Source organism: Meriones unguiculatus, chromosome X, assembly GCF_030254825.1.
Source record: "Meriones unguiculatus strain TT.TT164.6M chromosome X, Bangor_MerUng_6.1, whole genome shotgun sequence".
Classification (NCBI taxonomy): Eukaryota; Metazoa; Chordata; class Mammalia; order Rodentia; family Muridae; genus Meriones; species Meriones unguiculatus.
Window position 1 is genome coordinate 67,201,315 of NC_083369.1, and position 26,446 is coordinate 67,227,760.

At 38.2% G+C, this 26,446-nt stretch overlaps 1 protein-coding gene and 1 pseudogene across 11 annotated transcripts in view; one reads left to right on the plus strand and one right to left on the minus strand.

Moving 5' to 3' along the window:
• Positions 1-26,446, plus strand: part of Pak3 (p21 (RAC1) activated kinase 3) — a 320,956-nt gene that overhangs the window by 284,301 nt on the left and 10,209 nt on the right. For all 11 annotated transcript variants that reach the window (XM_060375414.1, XM_060375412.1, XM_060375420.1 and 8 more), the window contains 3 exons: positions 383-500; positions 2,162-2,261; positions 2,870-3,066. In XM_060375414.1, the coding sequence (XP_060231397.1) occupies positions 383-500; positions 2,162-2,261; positions 2,870-3,066 (415 nt within the window). The remainder of the gene's footprint in view (positions 1-382; positions 501-2,161; positions 2,262-2,869; positions 3,067-26,446) is intronic.
• On the minus strand, positions 4,200-5,891 carry LOC110542692 (M-phase-specific PLK1-interacting protein-like; annotated as a pseudogene).

Sequence of the window (26,446 nt, forward strand, 5' to 3'; positions counted from 1 at the left end):
ACTTATCATATAACCAAGGTTAGCCTTAAACTCAGAATTGTCATGCTTTATCTTCCTAAGGAGGTGGGATTACAGGTGTGTGCCACCATGCCAGGCTTAGTGGCATGGGTATGTAGGCAGGGTGGAGTCAATGAGGTCATTCTTCTCTGTAATAAGATGTTGTTAATTGATTTGAACAATCTCTTGCTCTTTTCCTGAATGGCGAGGCTATATAGTGATCTTAGTTCCTATATTTGAGCATTAGAGTTTGTTCCTCAATAATCACTTAAAGATAATGGCTATAATCCTCTTTACAATCCATTTGCATCACAAAAAAAGGCCTAAGAATATTAGAGTTCCTACTTTCTTAGTTCAAAGTCAGAGAATTTTTCTTTTCTTACAGCTACTTGGTGGGTGATGAACTGTGGGTAGTTATGGAATACTTGGCTGGTGGCTCTTTGACTGATGTGGTCACAGAAACCTGTATGGATGAAGGACAAATAGCAGCAGTCTGTAGAGAGGTAAGAAAAGAAAATGTTTCTTGCTGATACTCTTATTGGTTATTGAGAATATTCCTAGCATCAAAATAACATTAAACTATAACGTAGTGCCATGTACTTGCATTACTTTTTGCCAGACTCTTATTTAGTTGCATCTTTGTGGCTTTTTAAGTACTGATGTATGATTCAGGAGACACTGTACCTATGTTTATATGTAGTAATGCCAATGAGCATGGCCAATTGTGATGTTCACATGGAATGCCTTTATTATCTGTGGGAATTTTACAACATAATTATTGTGTTCTGCATGTTAAATATGAGCTCCATAAAATACAGACTATATAATGTTCCCATATTATGTAGAATATGGATAATACATTTTTTATTTTAATACATTTATTTGTTTGCGTGTGTATGCGCATGCATGTGTGGGGGTGTACTGTGTGTACATGTAGATACCAAAATACAACCTTTGAGACTCAGTTCTCTACTGGAAATTGAGCACAAATTGTGAAACATAGCAACAAAGGGTGTGTGTGTGTGTGTGTGTGTGGTGTGCATGCATGTTACTGTAATATGTGTACGTATGGATATCAGAGAACAACCTTTGAGATTCAGTTCTCTACTTCAATCCTGTGGGTCCTGGGAATTGAGCTCAAATTGTAAAGCATGGCATCAAGTGTTGTGACCTGTTCAGCCCTCTCACAGTCCCTAGAAATCAATTTAAACACAGATTTCCCTAACCACAGAAAGTAATTGCTTTCACAGTATTCTGTGAATATTCCTTATAGGCCTCCAGTGGGCCTGGAAAAGCTGTTATTTATGAAAAGAGATAAGAGCTAGTGAGTTTAGCTTCTAGATGATTCAGTGATATTTTATTCTATTATTTTGATCAATATTGTTTTTACAACATACACTTTTCAGTGAGGCTCATTGTGAAATTTTCTACAAAGTGAAATGGAGACTTGAAAACTAATAGAGAAGGGAGAGGGAAGGTGGGACTGGGAGGGGAGGAGGAAGGTGTTCATGGGGGGATACAAAGTGAATAAAGTGTAATTAATAAAAAATTGAAGGAAAACTAATGATAGTATAACCAAGCTAAGTAACATTAGCTAATGTTTCTGTTTACATGGTTCTTTTCAATTTCCTCATTCTTTGCCCTTCCTCCTTCCCATTTCTCCTACTCAAAACATAGAGATAAAGCAACAAATCATGTTTCTTCCTATGTCATAAATCAAGTTGATATTCACTTAGTAGGATAGTCTACTTGAGCCTGCATACTGTATATTTCAGTAATACAAGACGAAGACATTTCCAAACAAGTACATTTCGTTACTTTAGAACTGGCTGCCTTTCAATCCATACCATCTAGAAAACTAGACAAAGCATGATTATGTTAACTGGTCAAATGTACTGTAGTAATGACTAGTATTGTTCATTGCGTCATCCTCTTTGTGGTTTAGTCTATAGTGTTGCATGGGAGCTCTCATACATAAGATTAAGTATCATTACTCTTGTAAATAGTAATGTGGTTTGAAAATGGTGTTAAAGCATTCAGTACTCAATTTCACTTAACAATATAAAATCTCAACCCTTCCCAAAATTTTCCTGGAAATGAGATGTAGAATTAAAAAGAAATTTTTTTGGTGATATAATTAGAACTTTTTTTTCTGATCCAATAGTGCCTCCAAGCTTTGGATTTCTTACACTCAAACCAAGTGATCCATAGAGACATAAAGAGTGACAATATTCTTCTCGGGATGGATGGTTCAGTTAAATTGAGTAGGTATTTTGATTCAGATATTTAAGAAAATACTAATAATTAATAATAAAATAAATATGATGTTAGAATTTCCAAAAGAAAAAAAAACTGTGCTATATAAGATATGGTCTCCTTAAGTTCAATCAACCAAATATATAAAGACTTACTATAACATGAAAAAAAATATTAGGGAATTTCAGCTGTTCTACTGTCTACCTTGAGAAGATAATGGCGACTAAAAATGATTTATCTTAAAACATTTTGAGCTTAACTTGAATTAAAAATCTGTCTGATAGTCTCTTACTAGAGATTGGGCCAAGATTTATTGGAAATTAATATTTCAGATTTTCTAGTGGCATCCATAGTGGATGGATGGAAAAGTCCTGTAAATATATAAGAAAATATCAGGAGGAAACTATATGGAAGCCTACTGAAAATGCCATCACTTTCAATTGGTTCAGACCCCTTTAAAATCAGAACTATCTTAGAGGTCAAGAAAGTATCAGGATATGAGCTAAGCAATTGTGAGAACTCATTTTAACATTAAAGGAAAGTTCACCAACATGGGGAAATAAACTATTGCAAAAAATTATTTGGGCTCATTTTAATAGATTTTTCTTCTCTATAGCTGATTTCGGGTTCTGTGCCCAAATCACTCCTGAGCAAAGTAAACGAAGCACTATGGTGGGAACTCCCTATTGGATGGCACCTGAGGTGGTAACTCGAAAAGCTTATGGACCAAAGGTTGATATCTGGTCTCTGGGAATCATGGCCATTGAAATGGTGGAAGGTGAACCCCCTTACCTTAATGAAAATCCACTCAGGGTAAGTCAGGAAAATTCAGGTACTTTCTACCCATCCCCCCCAAAAAAAGGGGGAAGAAGGAAACATACATTTTATGATTCCTCCGAACTGGTCAGAACTGGTGCTTATTGAAACAAGTAAAACAAAGATGACAAATTATAATGTATAAATTGCTCTGAGATGGAAATGCTTTGTTCTCAGTCCTTTTAACAGCAAGAGCCTTTATTGTCATTGTTTGTTAGTATGCAGCTTTCTACTATAAAACTGTAGAAATGGATGAAAGAAAAGATGTGGGAAGAAAGGGCATTTTTACCTACGAAACCCTTGTTTTATAATTACTAGAGAAGTAAAACAATACATTCCCAGAATGGTTATCATTTTTTAAGTTGGATTTTTTTGTCTTTGTTATCAGCAATGATTCATTGAGCAAGAACAGCTTGGTTGACATTGAATGAAACAGACATAGACATAGCACCAGCCTGGTGAGATCACAAGCTTAATTAGAAGGCAGTCAAATAGAAAATGAATGAAAATTGGATTAGAGAATTAAGGTTTGAGAATTCAGTTTTCTACCATGTAATTAGAGATTTGATCCTCAACTAGTTCAGCTGCGTCTGCAAAGAAAAAAACAAAAACATATCAAAACCTCCACCTTGTAGCCTAACCTTACCGGCTTTACTCAGAGAGATGCAGTTGATCCTGAGGGTAAGAGTCAAAGAAATATAAAAGAAGCACTTGCTTAATGTAGAAGTGGGTCAGAAAGTATTGGGACATGAAGATCTTCACAGTAAGCCAGACGCTTTATTTAGTATGCATAAAGGACATGAGATTATTGTTAAATGGAAATAAGCACAGATGCAAATCTACTCTTTTTTTTTTTCTTTTTTTTTTAAGGAATATAAAACGTTTTCTTTTAAAACATTGAAAAAACCAGCGTCTGTTATCTTGGAAATGTTATATAAGACAACTGTGCTCTGAATGTGGTACACGCTCCCAGATAGCTAAATACTGCACATTATCCTGTCATCTTCTCTAGTCCCAACAACACTTGAGATATAGTAATCATTATGAAAATTCATCACCTTTGGGCTCAGCTAAAAGTTCTGTCCAAGGTGTTCCTGACACATGAGGCTTCCAGCTGAATCTCAGAAATGTTAGGAAAAGCATCTTTCTTTTTTGCCTGTGAATGTTTGCGTATTGCTATAATGTTGGCTTATATTCACTACAGATACCGGTTCTAGGCCAGCCCAAGGGTCTTCAAGAATTGAAGGCTTAAAACAACTTTCCAACTCATTAGACATTCTTTTTTCTCTATGACGCCCTGATCCAAATGGTGTAGATGTCCTTGGAGAACCCTTTAGGAAAAAAAGAATCATCAGTTAAAACAAAAGGTCTAATAGACATAATTGGTACTTTCTCTGAGTTAAATATTAGTGGATATTAAAAGTTGTCAATTGAAAGTCAATATATTCAGTTCCAAATTTCTTGTTTTCTTTAATCTACTGCTTTTAAGAATTGATAAAACCAGCTGGGCATGGTGGCACACACCTTTAATTTGAGCACTCAGGAAGGCAGAGGCAGGAAGATCATTGTGAGTTCGAGGACAGCCTGATCTACAAAGAAGTTCAGGACAGCCAAAGCTACACAGAAAGAAACCCTGTCTCAAAAGGATAAAACAAACAAACAAAAATTACTAAAATTACCATATTTCGTTTTAAAAAGTTTGCTATTACCTTAAACACTTTTCAGCTTCTAATATGATAATGATGCAGCTATTAAATGCAAATAAATCCAGTACAAGTAGTGTTTCAATTAATTGTAGTCGCTTTTTCCTGGAAACCTAATTTTTAACCTGATAGGTTTTAAAATCCTAGAGCTTTTATATCACATGAAAATTTCCTGTACTTATTAACTCCAGCTCGAAGGGATTCAGCTCGGTGAACATATTCAAGTTTGCAAGCACCATAGATCCAAGTTGTTAGCCAAAGAGTTACTGATTGCCTTGCATTTACTGAAAAGGAAAATCTCCACAATCTTCGATTCTCGATTTCCCTTCAAGAGAACTTGGAGTGGATGTAAATATAGCCTGAAAAAAAAATGATAACGAGTAAATAAAAAGAGCAAGAAAGCAAAAACGAGGGAAGGACAATTGTAGGAAAATGCCCATAGAGTACAGTCTAGAGGAACCATACAACAGTAGGAAATCAGTCACTGTCCTCCCCCTAGGAATTCAAGATTATTTACTGACAATAACTGACAAAAAAACTCTAGGGGAAAAAAAAAACATGGAGGATTAAGTAAGTTTATATATGAATAGGGTATACTGGCTAAAAGAAACAATTTGTGTGGAACAGAGAACTATAGTCCCGCCACTCATGGTAATCTTAATTTCTTTACACCTCAGTGCACTCATCTGGAAAATTGGCCCAATTTAGTATGTCACCTCGCAAAGCATTAAATAGTCCATGTAAAGGGAATTTTAGTATCACACCTGCCATTACAGTAAGAGCTCTGCAGATGCTAGCTATTGTCTTTAGGTGGAGGTAGGTCTGCTGCTGCCCTGGGGAGTAACTGAACTGATGCTGGGACCCCTCCGGGGACCTGGAGTAGGAGCCTGGGTAGTTCCCTGGGTATGGAGACCTGAAGCGGGGCCCTGAGTAGCAGCCTCAGTGGCAAGGAGACTGGCTGCTCTCATACAGCCCAGCCTAGGGTCCGCACTGCTGGGAGAACGGCATCCCCTTCCCCCCCCCGTCCAGGGCACCCCGAAAGCTGCTTCCGACACCCCAACCTCCAACCCCCAGGCAGGGTTATGGAGGAGTTGGGGGTCTAAAATTTGTTCGGTGCATATCAGGAACCAAAGCCGAAGAGCTCACCACCAATCCTCTCACCAGGACTGTAGCGATCTACCGCCCGCAAACTTACTCTTAAAACTCACACACAGCATCAATGCCATAACCATTGTCGGGAAGAGTCTGATGCTGTGTTTTATCCTTGGCATACAAAACCCACTTCCCTTAGTGGTCAGTTAAGTCTATTCTCATTAGGTTTGCAAAATCTATATTCAAGCCAAATGCATGTGGTTTTCTGTATATGCAAAGAAATCTTGTAAACATCTACTTGGGTCTGCAATTGAAAATTTTGAAATTGTGAGTCATACTTCCAATATAGAGTGAGAAACCTTCTCTAATTCTTTCTCCTTTTGATGACATTCTGGTACTTGGCCATTGATCCTAGTCCCTACACTGATTAGAAAACAACAGCTACAAATGAATGCCCTAACGAATGCTCCGGACTGTTAGGCTTGTTTCACAGAGCAATCTGCAGGTGAGACATAGGCATTGATTAGCTGCCTGTAGGGCAGAGTGGAGAAGAAGGGGCATTTTCCCACCATTTGTGGGTTAGACCTTTGTGCATTTCATCAAGTCCAACCCTGACCTGTGGCACAGTGCATCGGGATCATTACGAGGACTTTTCCTTATTGTTTAACTACCTTTGCCTATTAAGAAACAGCAGTGAAAGAATGTATCAGGTCTGTTGTTTCTTTGGATTTCCTCCTCCAAGTCTTCAAGGTTTTAGTGGCACTAAACGGATTACAGCTATTTTGCCTTCTGCCTTCTGCTGAGAGATTTACAGCCTGGAGAATGTGAAATGGCTCTGTAAGGCAACTGGTCTCAGTCATGCATTTATTGCTCTCTTCTGCTCCCCAGTCATAATTGATCTCTCTTTGGCTAGACTGCTAATTACTAGAGAAAAAGGAAACCAGTTGTAATCTCTATAGGCATCTTCTAGCCTGACATCAGAACTCAGAATTAATAGCTTGTCTCTTAGAATCCACAGCCTTCTACCAAAACAAGTACTTGCATATTGGTAAACCACATAATGCAGGAAGCCTATACTAAGACTATGACAAAAGGAGCTGTCAGAAAGACCGCCTTGTTGAATTCCACTGATAAAGACTGATTAACTTTGTGCCTTACTCTCTTTATGGGATCGGCCTTCGGGTAAGTAATCAACTAGTCTGCTTGAGCCAGACTGACTCTGACTCTGAAGCTCTTTTTTTTTTTTTTCTAGTCACCAGAAATACTTTTAAGCCTTGCTTGTAAATGTGCTGGCCTCATGTTTAGCCTAGATGCCCTTATTTGGGACTTGAAAAATCTGTTCCCTGAACCCATGGGAAGGTTAGAGACAGAAAGATACAGTCTGACACTGTAGGGAGCTGACTCTTTTCCTGGATGCTGAGGCATACTGTTGGGAACTAGAAAACCATGCAACTTTAGGAGAGATATGCAAGAGCACCCAATTCTTTCTTTACAATTATCCCCATCTACCACCAGCTCACTATTTGTAGGCTTTAAGACAGATGGAAGTATAAGGGAGTGAGCAGAAGATAAAATGGTACTATAAAGAGTGGCATGCACTTGTGGGGGGCGGGGATGGGCAAAACTCAGTGAAGTAGTCAGGCAGATCCAAATATGGCCTGACTATGTAACTGAAAAGCTTGGAATCATTTTGCAAGTCATGTAAAAACTTTCCTAAATATGTTTCTTTTCTCTGAATAGTGATAATATCCATCTTACTGAATCCACAGGAAAATCATGAATAATGTATATAAGTCACATCACCATGTTTAGCTCATTGTAGAAAATGTATGTAATAATTCATGAACATGAGGAAAAAATACATTTCTTGTTTTTACTCAATAATTTAATGGATTCAGTATTCCTCCAAAGAACTCTTATCACATTGACTAGCTCCTGTGGAATGGAGAACTCTGTAGAGTTCAATATAGTTACCATAAAGATGTAACATTAAACAGCAGATTCAAGATGCAGTCTTGGGCTGTGCATTACAATGGTGCTTGCATTTCCTGGTGAGTTGTGTTTTCATTGTGCTGGATGCAACTGAGCAAATTAAATGTCAATACTGATTGCTGATGTACATGTAGCACAAAAAATTGACTACTTCTTTTACCTAGTAAAGTAAAAATTGAAATTTTAAAAATGTAAATAAATTGACCTAATTTGCTCATAAACTGCTTTTAAAAGTGCAGAGATTAATTGCCTGTACTGATGTTATGATGTTGAAAACACTTCCAGGGGCAGAGAGGAGACAGCCTTCTCATTGCCACCCTGCCCCCAACCCCAAGTGCCTGAAATCTTTCTAAGCAATGTAATTGGCCTTGGACATGTTGTTCTGGAACCCATGGGCATTTTCATGCAGCCACCAATAATTAAGTGCCCCATTCCTCCTGTTTGCCAAAGTAACTGGAATTTTTTTTAAAAAAATCAACTTTCTCTATGACTATACAAATCAAAGATCAAGCTTTTGTTGATAACCACCTTTTCTGTTAACAGATAATATATTTTGCTAACAATTGTTATCACGTAGACTTGATTCTAAGTGAGGAGATACTAATTTCTTCCAAGCCATACTTTTGTTTTGCTCACCAACACAAAAGAATTACTATTTTTTTTAAAATTAAGTTTACACACATGTTAAGATTGTTTTTATTGAGCTGTAATGGCTTTTGGTACTTGTGAAAGGTTTCACTGATGTCCACTTGAAGTCCATACAGAACATTTTATTTTTTTTTAAATCAATTTATTTATTTTTATTAATCACAGTTTATTTGCTTTGTTTCCCAGCTGTAGCCGCCCCTACCCTCGTCCCCTCCCAATCTCACCCTCCCTCTGTTTTCTCCTCCCATGCCCCTCTCCCAGTCCACTGATAGGGGAGGACCTCCTCCCATACTATCTGATCCTAGTCTATCAGGTCTCATTAGGACTGGGTGCATTGTCTTCCTCTGTGGCCTGGTAAGACTCCACACCCCTTAGGGGAAGGTGAACAAAGAGCAGGCCACTGAGTTCATGTCAGAGACAGTTTCTGTTCCTATTACTAGGAACCCACTTAGACACTAAACTGCCATAAGCTACATCTGTGTAGGGATTCTAAGTTATCTCCGTGAATGGTCCTTCGCTGGAATATCAGTCACAGAAAAGAACCCTGTGCCCAGAATTTTTTTGATTCTATTGCTCTGCTTGTGGAGCTCCTGCTCCTCCAGGTCATTTTATCCTCCCCTTCTTTCATAAGATTCCCTGCACTCTGCCAAAAGTTTGGCTCTGAGTCTCAGCCTTTGATTTGATACCCTGCTGGGTAGAGTCTTTCAGAAGCCCTCTGTGGTAGGTGTTCCTATCTTGTTCCCTGTTTTCTCCCTCTTCCAATGTCCATCCAGTTTGCCTTTCTGAATGAGGATTGAGCATCTTATCCAGGGTCTTTCTTCTTGATTAGCTTCTTTAGATGTACAGATTTTAGTATGTTTATCTTATATGTCTAATATCCACTTATAAGTGAGTATATACCATGTGTGTCTTTTCTGCTTCAGGGATACCTCACTCGGGATGATCTTTTCTAGTTCCCACCATTTGCCTGCAAATTTCATGATTTTCTTGTTTTTAATTGCTGAGTAATATTCCGTTGTGTAAATGTGCCACAATTTCTGTATCATTTCTCAACTGAGGGACATCTGGGTTGTTTCCAGATTCTGGCTATAACAAATAAAGCTAATATGAACATTGTTGAGCAAATGTCCTTCTTGTACACTTGAGTATCATATGAATATATGCTAGGAGTGCTATAGCTGGATCTTGTAGCACTATTCCTAAAATGTCTGTGAAAATGCCAGATAGATTTCCGAAGTGACTGTACAAGTTTACATTCCCACCAGCAATGGAGGAGGGTTCCTCTTTCTCCACATCCTGTCCAGCAGGTATTGTCACTTGAGTTTTGATCTTAGCCATTCTGACGGGTGTAAGGTGAAATCTAAGGGTTGTATTGATTTTCATTTCCCTGATAACTAAGGATGTTGAGCATTTATGTGTTTCTCTGCCATTCAGTATTCTTCTAATTTGAATTCTCTGTTTAGCTCTGCACTCCCTTTTTAAATTAGATTATTTGATTTGTTATTTAACTTCTTGAATTCTTTATATATTCTGGATATCAGCCCTCTGTCACATGTAGGATTGGTAAAGATCTTTTCCCAATCTTTAGGCTTTTTGTTCTGAAGACACTGTCCTTTACTTTACAGAAGCTTTTCAGTTTCATGAGGTCCCATTTATTGATTGTTTATCTTAGAACCTGTGCTTTTGGTGTTCTCTTCAGGAAGCTGTCTCCTGTGACAATGAGTTCAAGCCTCTTCCACACTTTTTCTTCTAACAGATTTACTGTGTCTGTTTTTATATTGAGGTCTTTGATCCAGTTGGATTTTAGTTTTGTGCAGGGTGATAAGAATGGAATCATTTGCATTTTTCTACATGTAGACATTCATCCAGTTAGACCAGTACCATTTGTTGAAGATGCTATCTTTTTTTTCCATTGTATGCTTTAAGCATCTTTGTCAAAAAATCAGATGTCTGTAAGTGTGTGGGTTTATTTCTGTGTCTTCTATTCAATTCCCTTGATCCACCAGCCAGTTTCCATGCCAGTACTATGCAGTTTTTATTACTGATTCTCTATAGTACAGCTTGAGATCAGGGATGGAGATACCTCCAGAAGGTCTTTTATTGTAGAAGATTATTTTAGCTATTCTGGGTTTCTTGTTATTTCATATGAAGTCGAGAATTTTTCTTTCTAGGTCTGTAAAGAATTGTGTTGGTAATATCATGGGAATGGCATTGGATCTGTAGACTGCTTTTGGTAAGGTGGCCATTTTTACTATGTTAATCCTGCCAAGCCATGAGCATGGGAGTTCTTTGTAACTTCTGATATCTTCTACTATTTCTTTCTTCAGAGAACACTCTTTGACTTGCTTGGTTAGGGTCACACCAAGGTACTTTATGTCCTTTGTGGCTATTGTGAAGGGCTTTGTTTCCCTAATTTCTTTTTCAGCCCATTTGTCTATTGTATACAGAAGGGCTACTGATTTTTTTCTGAGTTAATTTTTTATCTAACTACTTTGCTGAAGGCTTTCATCAGATGTAGGAGATCCCTGGTAGGATTTTTGAGGTCACTCATGAATACCAACATATCATATAACTATCAAATAGTGATACTTTGACTTCTTCCTTTCAGAAGTGAATCCCCTTGATGTCTTTTAATTGTCTTATTGCTCTAGCAAGGACTTCAAGTACTTTGTTGAAAACATATGGAGAGAGTGGGCAGCCTTGCCTTGTCCCTGATTTCAGTGGGATTGATTTGTGTTCCTCTACATTTATTTTGATGTTGGCTATAGGCTTGCTGTATATTGTCTTTACTATGTTTATATAAGTGCCTTGTATTCCTGATTGCTCCAGGACTTTAAACATAAATGAATGTTGGATTTTATCAAATGGTTTTTTAGCATCTAAGGAGATTATCATGTGTTTTTTTTTTTCTTTCAGTTTGTTTTATATGGTGGATTACATTGATGATTTTCCATATACTGAACCATCCCTGTATAGCTGGGATGAAGCCTATTTGTTCATGGTGGATATCTTTGATGTGTTCTTGGATTTCGATTGAGAGTGTTTTGTTGAGTATTTTTGCATCAATGTTCATAAGGGAGATTGCCTGAAATTTTCTTTGTTGGGTCTTTGGGAGATGTGGGTATCAAGGTGACTGTGGCTTCATAGAATGAGTTTGGAAATATTCCTTCTGTTTCTATTTTGTGGAATACTTTGAAGAATATTGGTGTTAGCTCTTCTTTGAAGGTATGGGAGAATTCTGCGTTGAAACCATCTTACCCTGAACTTGTTTTTTGGATGGGAGACTCTTGATGACAGCTTCTATTTCCTTAGGGGATATAGGCTTGTTTAATTTATTTACCTGATCTTGATTTAGCTATGGTAAGTGGAATCGATCAAGAAAATTGTCCATTTCATTTAGATTTTCAAATTTTGTAGCATATAGGCTTTTGAAGTAAACCCTAATGATTGTTTGGGTTTCTTCAGTGTCTGTTGTTATGTCCCCATTTTCACTTCTGATTTGTTAATTTGGATAGTGTTTCTCTGCCTTTTAGTTATTTAAGCTAAAGGTTTGTCTATCTTGTTGATTTTTCTCAACGAACCAGCTCTTGGTTTCATTGATTCTTTGAATTGTTTTATTTGTTTTTAATTTATTGATTTCAGCCCTGAGTTTGATTATTTCCAACAGTCTACTCCTCTTCGGCATGTCTGTTTCTTTTTTTTTCCCCCTAGGGCTTTCAGGTGAGCCATTAAGTTGCTTGAATGAAATGTTTCGCATTTTTTCTTGAAGGAACTTAGTGCTGTGAACTTTCTTCTTAACACTGCTTTCATTGTGTCCCATAAGTTTGGGTATCTTGTGCCTTCATTTTCATTGAATTCTACGAAGACTTTAATTTCTTTATTTCTTCCCTGACCCAGCTGTAATTGAGTAGTGAGTTGTTCAGTTTCCAGGCTTTTTGCTATCTCTGTTGCTGTTAAGTTCTAGCTTTAGTCCATGGTGGTCTCATAGGATACACAGGATTATTTCAGTCTTCTTGTATCTGTTGAAACTTGCTTTGTTATCAAACATATGGTCTCTTTTGGAGAATGTTCCAAAAGTTGCTGAAAAGAAGGTAAATTCTTTTGTGTTCATGTGAAAAGTTTTGTAGATGTCTGTTAGTTCCCTTTGATTCATGTCCTCTGTTAGAGTCTTGTTTTCTTTGTTTAATTTCAATTTTGTTGACCTGTCCTTTGTTGAGAGAAGGGTGTTGAAGTCTCCCACTATTAATGTGTGGAGATCTATATGTCTTTTAAGTTTTATTAAAGTTTCTTTTCCAAATGTGGGTGTCTTTGTATTTGGGGCATATATGTTCAGAATTGAGATGTCTTCTTGGTGGAATTTTTCTTTGATGAGTATGAAGTGCCCTTCCACATCTCTTTTAATTAAATTTGGTTGAAAGTCTATTTTATTAGATATTAGAATGGCTATTCTTGCTTGATTCTTAGTCCCATTTGCTTGGAAAACCATCTTCCAGCCTTTTACTCTCAGATAATGTCTATCTTTGTGACTTAGATGTGTTTATTGCATAAAAGAAGATTGTTGGGTCTTGTTTACACATTCATTCTGCTAGTCTGTGTCTTTTTATTGGAGAGTTGAGTTCATTGATTTTGAGGGAGATTAATGATCAGCGGCTGTTATATCCTTTGATTTTGATGTTGGTTGTGTTAGTGTGTTTCTGTGCTTGGCTATTTTTAGTTTTTCTGTAGTGAGGTTATTTTTTTTCCTGTAAGTAGTTAGTTTTCTTGGGGCATGTATTAACTTGTACTATCTTCTGTAATATTTTTGTCGTTGAATATCTTGTTTTCTCCATCTATTATGACTAAGAGTTTTGCTGGGTATAGTAGCCTGGGCTAACATCTGTGTTAAGTCCTGTGTGATATCCTTCCAGGCCCTTATGGCTCATAGTCTTTGTTGAGAAGTCAGGTGTGATTCTGTTGGGTTTGCCATTGTATGTTACTTGACTTTTTTTCCCTCACAGCTTTTAGTATTCTTTCTTTGTTCTGTGTACTTACTGTTCTTGATTATTATGTGGAGGGAGGATTTTCTTTTCTGGTCTAATTTATTAGGTGTTTTGTAGGCCTCTTGTGTGCTTATAGGCCTCTCCTTTAAGTTGGGGAAATTTTTTTCCATGATTTTGTTGAAAATATTTTCTGGGCTTTGGAGATGGGAATCTTCTTTTCCTCTATTCCTATTATTCTTAGGTTTTGCCTTTTAAGTTGTCTTGGATTTGTTGGATGGTTCATGTCCAGAAATGTTTAGATTTATCATTTTCATTGTTGGATACATTGATATTTTTCCATCGTACCTTCCATACCTGAGATTCTTTCTTCCATCTCTTGTAGTCTGTTGGTTATGCTTATCTCTATAGTTCTTGTTTTCTTCCCTCAGTTCTTCATCTCCATGATTTTCTTTCTTTGTGTTTTCTTTAATTTTTCCAATTCTATCTTCAGATCTTGAAACATTTTGTTGATTTCCTTCATCTGTCTGACTGTATTTTCCTGTTTTTCCTTCAATTCTTTCACCTGTTTGTTTGAACATTCCTTTGTTTCTTTTCTTTCTTTCAGTGATTTAATCACTTCCTCTTTGAAGGCCATAAACTGGCTGCATCTTCCTGTATTTCTTTATGGATGATCCTAATCTCTTTGAATTTATCTTCCTCTATTTCTTTATAGATAGTCATAATCCTCATAATCCGTTTGGCTTTATCTTCCTCTGTTTCTTTGTATATTTTATATGTTTCCTCCATTAACCTCTTCATAAGCATAGATGTAAGGCCATCTTCTTGAATTTCACTTACATTGTACAGGGTTACTTGCCCCTGGATAACTGAGTTCTAGAGATGCCATATTGCTTTGGCTTTTGTTGGTTGTGCTTTTACGCTGCCCTCTACCCATCTGGCTGTCTCAGTTGTTGGCTATTAGTTTCTGGTGCCTGCTGGAATCCTGGGGTGGGGAGAATACCCTTGGCAGGAAGATGGTTGTTCCTGAAGTAGGCCTCTTCAGCATTTTTGGTATGTTCAACAAGTTGGCAATGGTTTTCAGGAATTGCCATAGCTCACCTCTGGCATATGAACTTGTGTGGTAAATGTGATCCTTAGTATTCAGGGTTGCTGTCCTCTCACCAGTAGAAGCCATGAATATAGCTGCCCTGACCCTGGGTTTCTTGCTCTGAATTAGTGACCTGCTGCTGCTGCTCTTACACTGTGTTTTCTGGGCGCAGTCCTCATGAAGAACCAAGGAGCTTTGTGGTATGGTCCGTTTAGCTAGGGATAACTGGTTGCACCTTTGAGCAGTATTTGGGGGTTGATCCTGTGAATCTCAGGCTTCTGTATGTCTGAGGTTGTAGCTCTGTGCTCCAGTACCCAAGCAGTAATCAGTGGCAGGTGAGCTCAACACTTATGCATGCAGCAGGAGGCTCGAGTTTGGAGCCTTTGGGAACCCAAAACCTTTTCCAGAGCTGGGTGTCCTGAAGTCAGATCTGATGTTTCTTTCACCGTGGGGTTTTCTCCCAACAGGGAGACCCAGTATGTGGTGTTTTGGGGTCCACAATTCATTCTGGGACAGTGAGTAAAGCACTCAGGTGCAGGCAAGTGGTTCCATGGTGGCAATGGAACCTGGGAACTTTTCTTGAGAACTTTTTTTTGGGGAAAAGGGCTGAGTGTCCTAAGGTCAGACCTATGTTTCCACTCACTGTGGGCTTTCCTCCCAACAGGGAAACCCAGTCTCTGTTTCCCTGGGGCCCACAGTTCTGTCTGGGACTGTGAGTCAGACAGGCAGGTAGTTTTCTGTACTGGCAGCTGAGCACCTGCAGGACCCCAGGACTTTTTTCAGGGTTTTTCTGGGTTACCTCAGGTCTGTCCCAAGTTCTTCCTTCACAGCGGGGTTTTCCCTTGACTGGAAATCCCAGTCTCTGGTGTTGTGATGTTCACTGTTCAGTCTGAGATGGTGATCAGAGCACACCAGCATGTGGCTTTGGGATGGTGACTGAGTGCCTGCCAGGACCCTGGAACTCTTCAGAGGTTTAGCGGGGTGACCTGAGAATGGACTGATTGCTTCCCACACTGTGGGGTTTCCTCTGACCTGGGAAACACAATTGCTGTTGTTTTAAGGCCCACAGTTCAGTCTGTTGGTCCCTGTGCAGTTACTGCTGTCCTGCTTGTCAGACAGTGTCCTCCCAGGGCTGCCATCTTTGACCTCCCTAGACTCTAGAATCTTTTATAATCCTGTTTTATGTGTAATTTTCTATCCCTGTTTAAGTGTTTGCTTCATGTCTTTGTTTTAAGTACTCAAAAGGGTATATCAAACATTGAGCTACTGGAAGTCATTTACTGTTACCAGTGTTAAAAGCAGACTGTGGTATGGTAAGGGGACCCCACATCCTAATTATTTTCTTCCTTGCATTTACATTGGAGTCCTTTGTGGAGTTGAAATACCAAGGACCCCGTACTTCATTCCTTAGGAAAAGGTGAAAACTAGGAATAGGACAAAGGTAAAGCTTTATGTTAAGGCCTTAATAGAGCATTTTCTGCAAGGAGAATTAGTTGTTTATTGCTCTTTGAGCACAATTGTTTAACCAGGAAAGCACATACTTGTTCTGCTCATACTTGTCCATTTCCTTTAAGAAATCATAACAGCATCAAAGCCTAGTTGAAATCTTCTTCTCTTCCCCAAACTTAGGAATCCAGAAACACTGTATATCTTAGCTTCTTTTCTGTTGTTATAAAAATATTCTGACAAAAGCAACTTAAGGGAGAAAATGTTTATTGAGGCTCACAATTTCAGAATACAGTCTATAATTGTGGGGAAGTCAGGACAGTAGAGACTTAAAACATTGATCAACAACATATCTACAGTCAAGAGGGCAGTAAATTGATAGTTGTGTGCCAGTGCTTAGTCAGCTCTCTTCATTCTTCTACAATTCACTGTGTAAGTCTTTTCATGTCAAATAATGTAATAAAGAAAATGCCCACAGATATGTCCATAGTTCAACCAAATACAGACATTCTTTCATTGAGATTCTCTTCACAGATGATTCTAGATTAACAGTTAAAGCTATTGCAGTATCAAAAGTGAACAATATTAATTAAGCATATATCTTCATGCTATGACATTTTTCAACTTTATCTCTTCTGAAAATGTTGTTCATCTTTAAAATAAGCCAGGACCTGAGTGTCTAGACTATACTGGAGCATAATATTTCCATGGGTGTGACTATATGACTGAGTGCATTACCTGCATGACTGTGGAGAAAGAAGGGTAACAATCCAAATAAAGGCCTGTTGTCACATTTAGAGACTTCCTACCTCTTTATTGACACTTCATGTCATTTTTCTTCTTTATCTCATATGACCAGGGAAATTCTAGAGAGTTTGTATGTCTCAAGACCATTATGCATGATGAGAGAAACCCTAGCTACTAAACAACAGCAACCAAGGGTCAAACTTCATCTTGTTCCCTCCAACCACTGGAACATGGGCTGTGGGTCTGAATGTCTGCGTTTGATGGCACCTGCTCATTTGGAATTAAAGTCAGACATAATCTTCCTGAACACCAGAGAAGGAAGCATACTTTCCTGTCCCTCAGTCAATATTGTTTTGGATGTGTTTCAGGGAGAGCTGGGAGCATTCCTTTCTTTTTCTTTAAGTCACTGTGGAACAAAAAGATTTACTGATTTGGTTATTGACAGTCTTCTTCCCTTGATGGTTTAACTTATGCCTAAAAGGAGAGGAGAGTTGGGATAACTATAAGTAAAATATTATAGAATAGTAACAGTGTTTCTTTTTAATAAAAATATATTGCCTGTTAAAGATAGGAAGCCCTTAAGAATCATTGGTTGTTAAGAATTCGGCATAGGAAAATGAGACTTGGCCACAGGAAAACTGCAAGTTTCATTTAGATTATACAGAAGCAGACAGTTCAAACTTGTGAATTATGATCCAGAGGAAAGCCAAGAGAGAAATTGATTCCAGTAAACTAAAATCCAAGAAACTAACCAGGCAAGGAAAAGGGAGAGTTTAAAAATGTGGTGATCAAGGAACCGTTGTTGGCCCAGAGAGATTCTCGTTTCCTGTGATTTTTCTTTTTTATTAATTTTTATTTTTTATTAATTACAGTTTAATCACTTTGTATCCCCCCATAAGCCACTCCCTCCTTGCCTCCCAATCTCACCTTCCTTCCCCCTTCTTCATGCATGCCCCTCCCCAAGTCCACTGATAGGGGAGGTCCTCCTCTCCTTCCTTCTGATCTTAGTCTATCAGATCACATCAGGAGTGGCTGCATTGTCATCTTCTGTGGCCTGGTAAGGCTGCTCTCCCCTCAGGGGGAGGTGATCGAAGAGCAGGCCAATCAGATTGTGTCAGAGGCAGTCTCTCTTCCCATTACTATGTAACCCACTTGGACACTTAACTGCCATGGACTACATCTGTGCAGGGGTTCTAGGTTATCTCCATGAATAGTACTTGGTTGGAGTATGAGTTTCTGGAAAGATCCCTGTGTTCACATTTTCTGGTTCTGTTGCTCTCCTTGTGGGGTTCCTGTCCTCTCCAGATCTTACTATTTCCCACTTCTTACATAAGATTTCCTGCATTTTGCCCAACAGTTGGCCATAAGTCTCAGTGTCTGCTTTGATAGTCTGCAGGGCAGAGCCTTTCAGAGGACCTCTGTGGCAGGTTCCTAGGTTGTTTCCTGTTTTCTTCTTCTTCTAATGTCTATCCTCTTTCCCTTTCGGGATGGGGATTGGCATTTTAGTCAGGGTCCTCTCTCTTAATTAGTTTCTTTAGATGTACAGGTTTTAATAGGTTTATTCTATGTTATATGTCTATATGAGTGAGTATATACCATGTGTGTCTTTCTGCTTCTGGGACAGGTCACTCAGTATGATTCTTTCCAGGTCCCACCATTTACCTGCAAATTTCATGATTTCCTTATTTTTCATTGCAGAATAGTACTCCATTGTGTAGATGTACTACAATTTCTGCATCCATTCTTCAGTTGAGGGGCATCTGGGCTGTTTCCAGCTTCTGGCTATTACAAATAAAGCTGCTACAAACATGGTTGAGCAAATGTCTTTATTGTGTACTTGAGCCCCTTTTGGGTATAAGCCTAGGAGTGGTATGGCTGGATCTTGAGGAACCGTTATTCCTAGTTGTCTGAGAAAGTGGCCAGATTGATTTTTCTTATCATTCCTCCGTGAGCTTACAGGCTCGAATTGTTTGGATATAACCAAGGGATGCATAGGCCTGTTCCACTAATAAGTACCATGCCGTTGGCTAAGAAATTAGGTCCATCAAAATCAAAGATCATTGTAAAGAAATGAATCTTGGGTTGTGGTTGTATATTTGCCCACTGAAATGTCCAGCTGTATATTTTTATCTTATAGCTTTTGAAATACGAATTTACCAAGAAAATCGGGGTGTTTTTTATACTGAAGATGACTTCTTATATTTGTTTCTTGGGGTCACGACAGCAGTTTTAGAAACCATTGGCACTCTGAGCAAAAGATGCCCAGAAAATTCTTAGCTGAGCCTCTCAGCACACTAAGTTATTCTCATCAAGGCTGTCTATACCAAGGAAAAGTTAGCAGTCATCAACACCCCAAACACTGCGACCCTTTAATGCAATTCCTCATGCTATGGTGACTCCCAACTATAACATTATTTTCATTGTTAATTCATAACTGTAATTTTGCTACTGTCATGAATCATAATAAATATATCTAATGTGCAAGGTATCTGATATGTGACCCCAAAGGGTTTGAAACCAAAAGTTTCAGACCCACTGGTTTAAACCTTATTCCAAGAACTAAGCTGACCTTTTTTTCTTTGTATTATTATTATTATTATTATTATTAATTACACTGTATTCATTTTGTATCCCCCCATAAGCTCCTCCCTCCTCCCCTCCCGATCCCACCCTTCCTCCCCTTTTTGCATGCATGCCCCTCCCCAAGTCCACTGATAGGGAAGGTCCTCTCCTTCCTTCTGATCTTAGTCTATCAGATCACATCAGGAATGGCTGCATTGTCTTCTTCTGTGGCCTGGTAAGGCTGCTCCTCCCTCAGGGGGAGGTGATCAAAGAGCAGGCCAATCAGATTGTGTCAGAGGCAGTCCCTCTTCCCATTACTATGGAACCCACTTAGACACTAAACTGCCATGGATTACATCTGCGCAGGGGTTTTAGGTTATCTCCATGAATAGTCCTTGGTTGGAGTATCAGTCTCTGGGAAGTTCCCTGTGACCTTTTTGCCATGCCTTTTACATTTGCTTCCCTTTCTTTTCCTTTTCTTTCCTTCTAGAGATGAAAAGGAGGAATTACTTCATCCTCAAATGGCAAAATTTAAATTTCTTGGTTAACAAACAATAATTATACATATTATTGGAGTAAAGTATTTCTTTCTGCATTTTTTATTAATTATTATTATTTATTACATTTTTTTTCACTTTGTATCCTGGCTGTGCCCCTCCCTCATCTCCTCACAATCCCAACTTCCTCTTTTTTCTCCCCCATGCCCCTCCTCTAGTCCACTGATATGGGAGGTCCTCCTTTCCTTCTAGCTGACCCCAGTCTATCAGGTCTCATCAGGACTGGCTGCATTGTCTTCCTCTGTGGCCTGTCAAGGTTGTACCTCCCAGGGGGCCTCGATCAGAGAGCCTGCCACTGAGTCCATGCCAGAAACAACCCTGGCTCTCCTTAGTAGGGAACCCACTTGGAGAATGAGTTATGGGCTACATATGAGCAGAGGTTTTAGGTCCTCTCCATGGATGGTCCTTGGTTGGCTATCAGTCTCTGCAGGGCCCTCAGGGCCCAGTTTTTTCTTTAGGTTCTTTTGGTCTCCTTTTGGAGCTTCTGTCCCCTCTAGGTCTGTCTATGCCCAATTTTTTACAAAATTCTCTGCATTATGCCCAAAGCTTGGTTATGAGTCTCAGCCTCTTCTTTGATACCTCGATCAGTGGAGCCTTTCAGAGTCTGTCTGTGGTAGGAGGCTGTCCTGTTCCCTCTCTTCTCCTGCTTCCAATGTCTATTGCAATGGTCTTTCTGAATGAGGATTGATAATATTTCCTTGTTTTTTAACTTCTTTGAGAGTACAGATTTTACTATGTTTATCCTATATTATATGTCTAATAACTACTTATGAGTGAGTATATACCATGTGAGATTTTCTGCTTCTGGGTTACCTCTAGAGTGGGGTATTTCAATGTACTGATCAATCCTTGTAATCAGCATTTTCATCTCCTTACCATTTCAGGATGAGAGAAATGGAGCAATAGCAGAATGAAGCCTAGGATACAGGTTCCTTTGACATCACCTATTTTCTGGCCTTTATCTTTATTTCTCTTCATCCTACCAACTGCCTTACTTTCTATTTTCCATTGGCTCCTGCCTTTGCCTTGCTTTTTTCTGTTTCCTCTCATTCTCACTGCTCCTCACCTTTCCTTAACTTCCTGGACTATTCTCTTTTCCTGCTTTTAAAAAATCTGCAGTGTTATCCTAATGCCCACTTTCAAATGTCCTATAGTTCCACACCTTGAGTACTTCTAAGGTCACAAAAAATCAAATCATGAATGCATGTTGCCTGATACACATTTCTTAACAAGAGAATAGAATGAGCACATGGGTTGTCAGAGTCATCTGGCATTTATTTTATGCCATTGGCTAAAGCTTTCTGATTGGGCAAAAGCATTCCAAAGCTAGCCTGGCACCTAATCAGTCACTACTACCTAATTATCTTTTATTATCAACCTATAAGTGATAGATCCCTGCGTTCATTTAAATAGCTCTTTAAGGACTCAGCAGCAAAATAACAGCTCCTTATGATTTGCTGACAGATAAGAATTTATATGTAAGAAAATATAGAAGTAAATTAGACTACAATGCTATATCATACTGTAGTGTGAAGTTGAAACAAAATACGGCATGTGGTGGTTTGTGTATGCATAGTGGTTTCTTTTTGCAGACTAGATTCTACTGACCCTCTCAGAAAAACAAGGAAAGTCAGAGACTTTCAGGAAATTCATAAACACAACAGAAGTAGCAATATGCCCTCCCATTTAACCTCTTAAATCCCATTATGAGTGAACTGAATCATAAGGTGTCAACATGCCCATTGCCAAAGTTTGTTCATAAAGCACAGAGTAAAAAAATTTAAAATGAGAAAGGAATTGGGACAGCAGGAGGTTGTAGTAATCAGCCAGAATAAAGACCAGAATACAAAATACAGGAATTCAGTTATTCCTCCAATTAAATATACTGATTTTTCTCTTAGTATTTGGTAAATTCAGTTGCACATAAATACTTATAAACCCACAGCATGCCCCCTACACACACACACACACACACACACACACACACACACACACACACAAACACACATTTTTCCCTTCAAGCTATGTATGTTCCCCTTGCTTTCCGTTTCAAACTAGTAGAGAATGATTGACCACATTCGGTCCCATTTCTGCCGTACAGGTAAAAACACAATCAAGTATGCCAATTGCTCGAGGGTAGAACACCTCATTTCTTGACTTTCTTTCTCTGCCTCTTTGTAGAGACTTAGAAAAGTGAGAGAGGGAGCCATGCAGTAGTTAAGAGCATGGATTCAGAATTCATATTCCTTTAATTCAAATATTGTTTTCTATATTGTTAGAAAAGTATGACATAGGTCAAGTTATTATTCTTAACCCCACAGGACACTTTCTTTACCTGTCAATTAAAAATAATATTAACCAAGAAGTAGTTGTGTGAATTATGTGAACTATATAATGTAATTAATTAATATAATTATACATATAATATATGACATTACATTATGGAAAAATTATATATTTATACTAGTTATGATAATATAACTGATGTTGACATATAGATAATTAAACTTTCTTACTCTTTTTGTTCAATTATATTACACATTCAGTAGATTTTGTGTGGACTAGGTTGGGAACCCACTCACCATGTATAAAATAATTTCCATGGGAAAATGGACTTTCAGTGCCAAAAACTCAGCTAACAAAAATATTTCTCAAACATAGCCTATCCTCTTTGTAAAGTGTTTCATTGTATTGGTGCTAGGACTTCTTATACTTGCAAACATATTTCATGAAAGTCTCCTGGTTTGTCAATCACTTAGAATAAACTTTATAAACTGCTATAATGAACTCAAGTCACAAACTTAAGCTTTGTAATTAAAAAGTCTTAGTGCAAACACTGCCTTAATGAACATTTATGGATTACATATGGATTGTTTTGAGACTTCTTTGGAGAACTGTGGTAACTTCCAAGGTGAGGACTTTGATCTTTTCCAACAGAGGAAATTGCCATTAAGGTAAATTCAATTGTTTCTCCAAATAGATGCACTGGTTTTCTCTTAGTATTTGGGTCAATTCAGTTGCACATCAGAGTTCTTGAAAACGTCAGTGGTTATTATGTTATTGTCAAGATATTTACAGTTATTATGTAGATGTCTGAAATACTAGAAACTTCTAGGTTATACCGTGAAAACAACTATCATTTTATTTTGCCAGTCATATTTCTAATACAGTCCATGCGCCATAGCCCTCTATTGCCTCGGCTTAGGAAAAATATAGCCTACTTCATGCTCTAATGTGTTCTGTTATAAAGACCTTCCCTGTTCAATGTCAGCTAGGAAAGAGAAAGATTTTGAAACTGTGAAGTTTGTCAACACAATTTTGTCAAGTTCCTGCAAGTACTTATTACCTTCCTTTATGTGTGGGTTTGCCTGAATCAAACATGTTGTGCTTAGCTTGATCTTGATGGTCCTCCCTGTGATTATACGTCCTTATATACGCTACTCACAGAGCACTCTTTTTTTTCTCCCTAGTCAGTAGTGGTAGTTAATATGATCACACATCAGGGTTTGCCAACTCAAAAATTGTGTTTTTTATGCTTCGCTTATATTCTTATAATTCAACTTTAATATTTTAAATATCAATTCATTATATTTCCAGAGCATCTAAATTTGTGAACTTTGCCTTTTATTACACATCCTTCAAAAATACATTTTTAGTAAATTACTATAAAATTCAGAAATGTTTATGGTGTAATTTATTTTCTTGGGCTCATATTCCATGAGGGATGACAGATCTGTAAATAAATAAAAAGTACATCCAAATGCATTGTAAAGATAGATTTATGGATGCTGACTCTCAAAAGAGGTGAAAGGCAACTATCCTTATTGCATGGGATAGGGGACAAAAAGTTTTCAAGGCTAAAACACAAAGCAGTACTCTGAAAACTGGAGTAGTTGAACACTGCATTTACCTGGGAGAGATGCTGAAGACTTAAAAGGAGATCACATTTGAGTGAGTTCTCAAAAGTCAAGTAACAGTTTACCAGATAATAGAGGGAGGTGAAGAAAGCAGCAGAGGGAGCTGAGAAACAGTATTTCCTACACAGAATTAAGCAACAAATTGGTGTGACTAATACGTGAGCTTTCACTAATGTGTGTGTGTGGGAATGGGATGAGAAAGTCTCTAGAGTGAGAAGAAAACAGAGGAAAGCTGACAAAAGAAGCAGAAATCAAATCATACCATATGCCATGCCAATCCTTACTGTGTCTTGTGGATGAAAGAAGAGTTTGCAATGATAAATAGGAAGAAAAAGACTGAATCATTGTATATGTGAGCATAGGATCCTAAATTCTCTACCATTTCTCTCTACCTTCTCCTCTCTCCCTTAAATTCTTTTGGAGAGGAATTTGGGACAACACCACCTGAAACGATATCTGTCCATACCTTTGGACAATAGGATGCCACTAAGAACTTTAAAGCAGATAAATGAATGACAAGATGAAATGTGTTGAGATACAATTGTTAAGGGGGGGGGGGGTAAGAACAATAGGATCCAAATAAGGAATGTCAATTAAGACAACACTAAAGCTGTCTGAGAGATGTCCTGATCTTAAGCAAAGATGAAGTGAAAGAAAGAAGTGGGTGACTATGAAAACCATATAAACATTGTACTGGTAGAACCTAGCAGAATAACTGTAGAAAGTTGGGACGTTGCTGGTATGAGGAAGGAGAACTTGGGGAAAATCCTGTGCTTTCTTGCTTACACTAGAAGTAGCTACACAAAATATCTAGTTTCATTTCTAATAGTCAACTCAATTTTCTTGAATTTACAGTTACTCTTTAAATGTAGCACAGTATCACTCATGCCCAGATTTATTTTTTCCAGGCTTTTCATTTAAGACTTGGCTTTGCTAGTAAAAGACCTTTTGTTGTTATTGTTGTGTTGGCTACAATTATATTTGTGTCTCATTAGCAAGGTAGTGGGTAGCAATTTTCTTTTTTTGAAGACCCCCCCCCCCCGGTAACACACAGGATGTGTTCCAAAAGTTCACATCTAAGTTAATTATTTGGAACCTAGAGTGCATTTTCTCATAGAAACAGGCTTCTACATAGTAATTATGTTCCCAAGCCAGTTGACAAAGGCCAGTTTAGTTCATAATGCAACTGAACGTGTGAATTTTTTACAATGGGAATTAGGTATAAATAGTATTGTTGCTGTTAAAATGAAAACAATAATTGAAAAAGAAATAGTCTAAGGTTTGGTTTGTTTTTTTTTTTTTTTTTTTCACTCGAATGGCAGTGTTTGATGAAAAACACATTTAACCCTAGGAAAACAAAGTAGAATAGATGAAAATTGGGTGCCACAGTTTTAAATATGCATTTTAAGTAATGTTTCCGGGTAAGGATTAAAATAATGAAGTCAATATTGTGTTCATCATAGGAAAAAAATCAAGTTGAAAAATATACTTTAAAAATCAAGTCACCAGTAAGTGTAATGCCAGAGAGGGCTACTTTTTTCTAACTTTTATTAATTACACTTTATTCACTTTGTATCCCCCATAAGCCCCTCCCTCCTCCCCTCCCAATCCCACCTTCCTTCCCCCTTCTTCACACATGCCTCTCCCCAAGTCCACTGATAGGGGAGGTCCCCCTCTCCTTCTTTCTGATCTTAGTCTATCAGATCTCATCAGGAGTGGCTGCATTGTCTTCCTCTGTGGTCTGGTAAGGCTGCTCCCCCATCAGGGGGAGGTGATCAAAGAGTAGGCCAATCAGTTTATGTCAGAGGCAGCCCCTCTTCCCATTACTATGGAACCCACTTGGACACTAAACTGCCATGGGCTGCATCTGTGCAGGGGTTCTAGGTTATCTCCATGCATGGTACTTGGTTGGAGTATGAGTCTCTGGAAAGACCCCTGTGTTCAAATTTTCTGGTTCTGTTGCTCTCCTTGTGGGGTTCCTGTCCTCTCCAGATCTTACTATTTTCCACTTCTTTCATAAGATTCCAGGCACTCTGCCCAACAGGTGGCCATAAGTCTCAGCATCTGCTTTGATAGTCTGCAGGGAAGAGCCTTTCAGAGGGAGAGGGCTACTTTTAACAAGTTTACTTGTCTTAACTTTTTTCTTAATACATATCATTTTAAAGTGCATGCTCATTGTACAAAGTGATAGCTTTCAGAAAGGAATTTTGATTCATGTGTTAGTGTATACTTGTAAAGGTCTGATCCTCATTTTTCTATCCTGACTCCCACTGCCCACACCCTTTATTCTCCTTAAGTTCCTCTTCTACTGACTTGTCATATGTTCACACACAAATATATACATGTGTGTGTGAAGTCTAGATTTTATTTATCTTTTCCATTTTTGTTCATTTTCCTAGGAATTTCATTATTTTTGTCCTTTACACCATTTTCCATCAGTCTAACGATAGTATTTAAGATCCATGCATGTTATTAACTTCTGATACAACAATAACAGTTATTACTAATGAACAATAAGCAGATCAATAACTAACCAAGTTAGGAGTCAGCAGTTATGCTATCAATCAGTACAACCTATTCTTAATCCCACCTTCCAGCAGAAACCGTGTCCACATTATTCTCTGAAAAAGACTTACAAAATTGTCTT